General features: G+C 33.4%; 1 protein-coding gene across 1 annotated transcript; it reads left to right on the top strand.

The window, feature by feature from the left end:
• On the top strand, positions 1-7379 carry LOC145322594 (alpha-soluble NSF attachment protein-like). Its single transcript, XM_080164736.1, has 10 exons — positions 1-112; positions 489-543; positions 1353-1434; positions 1745-1869; positions 2121-2188; positions 2751-2836; positions 3521-3628; positions 5697-5803; positions 6257-6352; positions 6660-7379. The coding sequence occupies exons 1-10, from the start codon at positions 37-39 to the stop codon at positions 6730-6732; spliced, it is 876 nt and encodes a 291-aa protein (XP_080020862.1). The 5' UTR covers positions 1-36; the 3' UTR covers positions 6733-7379.

Here is a 7379-nt window from a genome sequence, read left to right as displayed (position 1 = left end):
TTAATTTCAGATTATAAACCACACATATAAAACAAAATGGCTGACAATGAAGCAAAAGCCCGCGATCTCATCGCCGAGGCAGAGAAGAAGCTGACCGCCAAACCTTTGTTTGGTAAGTACAAGGGATTTTAAGGGATATGATAATGAACGCTAAATTGATTTCGTCCCCAATGATGATAAACAAAATTAACTTATCTACGGAATGAAATTATTGGATAAAAAGTTTGGACTGGACACCAACCAATCAATTATAATTTAATTTCACATGTCTCATAGAAAAAGTTTTATTTTGGGGTGATTTTGTTTTTCATTTTGTAGATGAATTTCTTATCCCTTGAGATAACGGGAGAAAAATAAATATTTTTTGAAAGCTTGGTGTAGACGGCCATCTTTAGGGTATTTATTTGCCCCCTTCCTCCCACTACGAATACAGAGCCTCTAGATGCTACGGGAGAAGCCGTTAGTTATAATTAACTTTTTATGTTTAGGTGGTTTATTTGGTGGAGGTGGTAAAACAGAAGATGCACTAGAAATGTTCTCTAGGAAATTATTTTAACTTGGTAGAAACTTTGTATGAATTTTTTTGTAACAGTAAATTACAATTAAAAAACGTAGGTATAAGACTCAATTTTGATTTGTTCGTCTCTTAAGATTCGCTTAAATGTATTTTATCATCCTTGTTTATGTAAAAATAAAAATTAATAAAAAAATTATCAATAAAAAAGTAAACTGTTTTATACATAAGAAAATGACGTCAACGGGATTTTCCCCAAATTGACTAAGGATTGAAGCAAGGTTGGTATCCTATTTTCAGTATGGCTTCGAACCCGATAATATTCGCTGGATTGTAACCGCGGAAAGCTGTCTATAATACGAAGCGATAGATTACTATTATACATTTTCTTTACTTTTCTTAAATTTCTGACCCTAGGTTCTAACAAAACTGGTTTAATTTTATGATTTTTATTTTAATATCCGCGGAAAGCTATATGTAAGACTGAATAACTCTTATACACTTTCATAACTTTTCTTAAATGTGTTTTTAAATAATTTTTCCACTCCATATAACAATTCTTGGCAAATTATACAAAAAGCATTAAAATTGATCAAATTCATAGATAACCTATGTAAAATGAATGTACATATGTCGGTACTCATGTTCAGACTATAAGAAATTAGGATTACAAGACCTATTCTTCAGAAGCCGGCTCCGAGAGCCAGTTGGCCCCGAAAATTGAAAATATAGTGAAGTAAAGTAAACTCTATTTTCAATAAATTACACCCAGAAAATCAAAAATACTTAAATAGTAAATTTTCTAGCATAAAAAAAAGTTAAAATGATGAAACTGCAGAGCTGCCAACCTGTTTAAGATGGCCAAGAAATGGGGAGATGCAGGCAAAACTTTCAGCAGAATTGCAGACCTACACAAAAAGGTCAGTTTTATTACATTATTCTAGCTTTTACCAAAAAAACATATACATAGGTTTCAATTTTATCCTAGTTTTTTTTCAATATATCCGTGGGATGATAACCTGCTTATTTTTTTTTTGCAGCTTTTACCAACAACGAAATTAATTTGGGAAAAAATCACGAATTCTATACGTGATTTTCAGCTTTAGTTGGGGGTAACACTATGTAGGATCGACGACCTTTTTATCTACCCCCTAAATACTTTTTAAATTTTTTTTCGCAAGTTGGTTATACCTTATTCCTGGATTTTTTGTCAACTATTTTTTTGTTTAGAACGGAAACACTCACGATGCAGCCACAAACTATGTTGATGCCTCTACATGCTTCAAGAAATCAGATCCCAAGGAGGCCGCAGCTTGTCTTCAGAGAGCCATTGATATTTACACAGAGGCTGGCAGGTATACACACAATGTCAGACGCGTCAAAATAAATAATATAATAATATAGTCTAGGGTCTTCTAAAGGATGAAAAGGTCATATAAAATCATAAAATGAACACTGTTTTATTTTTTACCTTTTACAAAAATCGTGGATGCTTTCTCGTCATTTGTATAATCCTCCTAGGACCTCTTAGACATTGGGGTGGAGGGTTCGGGTATAAAAAAATATACTAGAGCTTAAATAAAATTGTCTTATTTTACTGTTTTAGATTCACCATAGCAGCCAAACACCATCAGACCATTGCTGAAATTTTCGAAGGAGAAGGAGCAGATTTAGGTAAATATTAAACTTGGTTGGACAGGGAAAAGTTAAGTATTTTTTTTATTAAGGAACTATCTGTTATCAACAACTGAATTTTGCTGTTTTAGGGGTTTGTTTTAGTAGACCAATTTATCTAACATCCAAAAATTAATTTTTATTGATTGTGCTAAATTGTTTGTTTTCATCCAATCCTGGTAAGGGAAAAGGAAGTTTTTTTTAGGGATGAGACAGGAGGGAAAGTTTTTTTTCCAGTAATGGATAGGTATAGAATATACGTGGATATTATAACAGAGGAAAAGTTTCCTAACATGGACATAATTTATTAGTCAATTCGTTTATCCAGTAGGAGGAGAGGGTATGGAATAAAAGGTGTTGATGGGACAGGGTCGTTATTTTAGTCAGCCACACTTTATTAGAGTACATGATATATTGATAATCTGGTGTAAGATCCAAGTAATTATAAATCCATTTGATCATAGAACATCCTATGGTCTATCCAAGACTAATAAAACTTATTTTTAACTCCTAGGCTTGTCTAGGTTTTTTAGGATTTGACAAAATATATATTTATATTTAGACAAAGCTATGCACCATTACCAACAGTCAGCTGATTTCTTCAGAGGCGAAGAATCAAATAGCTCAGCGAACAAGTGCATGCTCAAGGTAAAAGAAAAACCACTACAAAACCAAACATCAATTATAGAAAACTAGCGGCTACGCCCCCTAGAAGCCTCTAGGGGCACCTAAGGTGGGAGTGGGAAAAGTCGACCCCCACCCCTTTTTAATTTAATTTTTTAAAAGAAAAAGTAAAAAAATATTTTTTGAGGAGTAGGGTCATTTTTTGTTGGGAGGGTGGAGTACTCTCCCCCAAAATACTTAAAAACCTTCCCTAGACCTGCAAGAAGCATCACTGCAAAGAAAAACCATAACGGTTCAGCGGTTAGCGAGATCCTTCGCTACAGACAAAAAAAGCTTACTACTTTATATTATAGGATAAGGATATGGAATCAAAGAAGCAGCTTTGGTGCCTAAAAAAAATTACGTTATACAATACAAATGAGTAATGATAGGCCAGTACACATTTTATTTGACCAATAGAAATATGTATACTGGCCTATAATTTGTCATTTGTATTATATGGCGTCATTTTTTTATAGGCACTATAAGCTGCTTCGGAATCTACACACAAAAAATTAAGTGTATCTTGAATAGAGCAGAGAAAATCAGGTTTCCTCCAACAGATGTTAGACAAAGATCCATACGGACAGACATACAGACATATAGATAATTGAAGGGTAGCATCGCCATTAAAACGATAAAATTGAAGTTAGAGATAAATTTGTTAAGGTTGCAGAATATGCTGGAAAGCTGGAGCAGTATGAGAAAGCTATTGGTATATATGAGAAGGTTGCAGGCGACGCCCTGGAATCTTCACTTCTCAAATACAGCGCTAAGGTAAATAGCTAAAAACAACCAGCATGTTTTAAATGGACGTGGGGACTTTCAGGTATGATTATAGGGTTACTAAGCTTCTTAAATCGTACTTGTTATAGGAATCATAATCCAAAGTTTGAAATAAATAGGAAATTCTAACATGTCTCATACCCAAAAGAGCTAACCGTTCCGGTCGGACGGCCTTACGGACGGACCTACCTTTTTTATGGAAAAACTTTTAATAATAGGCAGCCCAGCTACTTATTAGCAAAGGTATTCTGTACGTTTATCTTGTGAATTATAATGATGCTCTTAAATTTGTATACCTATCATCACCAAAATAAACAACTCAATTGATCCTAGACATTGCTTCTACTCTTTTATAATGGTAGAAGCTTTTTATAGTGCCTATAAAAATGACGCAATACTGGCATACCAGTGGTCAATTGAAATGTATATTGGCTTGCCATTGGTAATTCATTGGTCATTTGTATTGTATTGTATGATGTCACTTTTTATAGGCATTATAAAGAGCATCATAAAGATACATTGGTACATTTTATGTACATAATCTGTCATTCGTTGTCTAAAAACTTTAGGTACTTTTAATAAATTATGATTGGTTTGTTCCAACCTTGGAGTTTCCAAACTTTTCAATCAATAACATAGTCAACTAAGGGGTAATTTATTTATCATTATCGGGGATGTACATCAATTTACCGGCCACTGATGTATCCTGTAAGATCTCTGCAAGTACAGGACAAATATAAAACATTTAAACATCTAGCAAAAAAAGTTACGCAGTTTACTTGTATAAGAGTTGGAGCAAAAGTATTTTTCTCTGGATGAAATATGACCTTGTGTGGTCAGTCTATTATTTAATTATTAAGATTACGTATAGTTACCAAACATAATATGAAATCAGATCAGCATTGTCTGCAATATTATTTCCAGTGTGCCTTCGAAACCGATTAATATCCGCTGGATTAGAACCGGTTCTCAGTCTTACTGAAAAATCTTTCATAGCATCGAAATACATACAATTTTCCACGATTATTAAAATAAAAATCATAAGAAAAATACCGGTTTTGTTACCCTGTTCCGTCGGTCCCTCGGGTCTAATAAACTGGTTTATCTTATAATTTTTCATTTTCATATACGCGGAAAGATGTCTATAATACGATATGATAAACAACTATTATTTATTCTATGTACATAAAACAATGCATCATATTTATTTTTTTACTTATTAGCAGATATCTTGAGGGATAAGACCATGGACGATGAATTATTGTACCTTCCCAAGTAAATGAAAAATCGATGGATAGGAAAGTTTGGACACTTATTTTGTAAAATGATATTATGTGACGATCTATTTGCATTCATTATTGACAGATTAAAGATTTTGATATTATTTATGATTTACATAAATTAATCTAGATGTATATTTGCCAGTGTTGGATGTATTTATGACATATAATTGAAAAAGTATGGATGTGTAAATGCCAGATGTATTTTTGACATATGTATAAAAATATTGGATGTATTTTTGCCAGTGTTGGATGTATTTATGACATGAGAATCGATTTTACTGTCATTTATACAGTAAAAATTCAGTTTGTCATAAATACATCCATTGCACTGGCGAAAACACATCCACTGTAAATTTGCTGGATGTGTAAATGGCAGTCCCCCTGTCAGTACTTCAATGACACAGTGCTTTGCAGAATATCAAAGTTATTGGAAAATTCTTACGGCTGCTCTATACATAATCATAATTGTTCTTGTTTCAGGAGTATTTTTTCCGCACCCTTTTGTGCCCCTTATTTGCCACACTGTGCCACATAATTATTTTTCCTTGCCGCACTGTGCCACACTGTGCTACATAGTTGTCCTTAACTTATGAATATTTCTTTTAATCCTCCCTGTACCACTTGTGTGCCACACTGTGCTAGATAATTGTTCTTGTTATAGGAATATTTCTTCCGTACCTCCCTGTGCCACTTGAGTGCCATATTGTGCCACTTCTTGCGTGCCACATTGTGCCAATTAAGTGCCACACTGTGCCATATAATTATTCTCATTTCAGGAATATTTCTTCCGCGCCTCACTGTGCCACCTGTGTATTGATGCTCTAAACGCTCAGCATGCTATTGAGAAATATGGCGAGCTTTATCCTGCCTTTGGAGATTCTAGGTATTTGTTTGTTAGTTGGTGTGGGAGTTTTGTAGGATTAGAGTCTGGACCACACCGCGTCCAACTATAGACGTTAAAAGGTATCATTGAAATTAATGTGTTTCTCAGCAACACTAAATATAGTTTATTTTCTTCACTACGTCCATCCGTAATAACGGTTCAAGCATGATTATTTGACTTTAACAAAGCATTTAAAATTACAAAAAAGATTATATAATAGTAGAAAAAATAAAGAATATAGGTGTCCATGTACAATCCAGGTTCCTGATCCTCCAGGTCTCCACCAAACATGGAATGGCTACAGTGACCGCTTTTTTTACACCTAAAAGTTTATCATTTATATCTATATAAAATCAAAAAAAAAGTTTTTCTATATTCATCACAATACTAAAATTTAATTAAATAAATATAATATTTAAAAAAACAGAAATTTACCGATTTCTTTTGATTTAGAGAGGCCAAGTTGATCAAGACCCTGGCCAAAACTGTGGAGGAACAGGACGTGGAAGCTTTCACAGCTGCTACACAAGAGTTTGACTCCATTTCCAGGTAGATAGATAGATAGATAGATAGATAGATAGATAGATAGATAGACAGACTAAGAGGCAGAGCGGCAGACAGTCAGAAAGGCATATAGACAGGCATACAGACAGACGGACAGACAGACAGACAGACAGACAGACAGACTGACATACTGACAGACTGACTGATATACAGACAGACAGACAGATAGATAGACAGATAGATAGACAGATAGATAAATAGATAGTTAAATATTAGATAGACAGATGAATAAACAATAGATAGGAAGATAAAGATATATACAGAATATATAATTTTTCTCTTTTCTCTTTAGATTGGAAGCATTCCATACAACTTTGTTGTTGAGAGTTAAGAAACAGATTCCAGTTGAAGACGACCTTTGCTAAACCAACAAATACTTATTGCACACTGTGCTTCTGGATGAAAAAATTAAAAGTTGATGCCCAGAGAGTTTAATTCCATTTTAGTTTACAACTGAAACATGTCTTGCTTTACTGTAAAATTCAAACTTAAAACTTAACATTTTAAAAATCACTTTCCCTGAAGGAATTTTTAGTTTTGTTGTCATGACTTTCTTTTGTTTAGGCACTACTTAACTTTTATCGTCCATTGGTACAGCATGTTTATTAAACTTTATTAATTTAGGAATAGAAATTTAAGTTTCCTCTGAAATTATAAAAAACAAATATCTGAATTAAACCCATTTGTTTTTAAATATCATTGTCGTTGTTTACAATCATTATTATAGCTTTCTTTACACTCAAATCTTTGTATTAAAGATTAAGTATAGTTATTTATCGCATCGTATTATAGACAGCTTTCCGCGGATATCAAATGTAAGATTAAAACTAGTTTTGTTATCCCCTCGGGGCCGAAGTCCTGAGCTAACAAATCTGATATTAATTTCATGATTTTTATTTTAATATCCGTGGAAAATTGTTTGAAATACGATGCAATACATGATTTTTCAGTGAGACTGAGAACCGATTCTAATCCAGCGGATATTAATCGGTTTCAAAGCCATACTAGAAAA

The sequence above is a fragment of the Acartia tonsa genome, chromosome 6 (assembly GCF_053477335.1).
Source record: "Acartia tonsa isolate MP-2025a chromosome 6, ASM5347733v1, whole genome shotgun sequence".
Lineage (NCBI taxonomy): Eukaryota > Metazoa > Arthropoda > Copepoda > Calanoida > Acartiidae > Acartia > Acartia tonsa.
The sequence above is the reverse complement of the archived record's forward strand: the minus strand, read 5'-3'. Positions and strand labels throughout refer to the sequence as shown.

Excerpts from the sequence above, each read along its gene's own strand:
- LOC145322594 (XM_080164736.1), top strand. The coding sequence starts at position 37 with ATGGCTGACAATGAAGCAAAAGCCCGCGATCTCATCGCCGAGGCAGAG. Across the intron at positions 1,870-2,120 it reads ATTTACACAGAGGCTGGCAG|ATTCACCATAGCAGCCAAAC; the intron begins GTATACACACAA and ends TTACTGTTTTAG. Across the intron at positions 6,353-6,659 it reads GAGTTTGACTCCATTTCCAG|ATTGGAAGCATTCCATACAA; the intron begins GTAGATAGATAG and ends TTTTCTCTTTAG.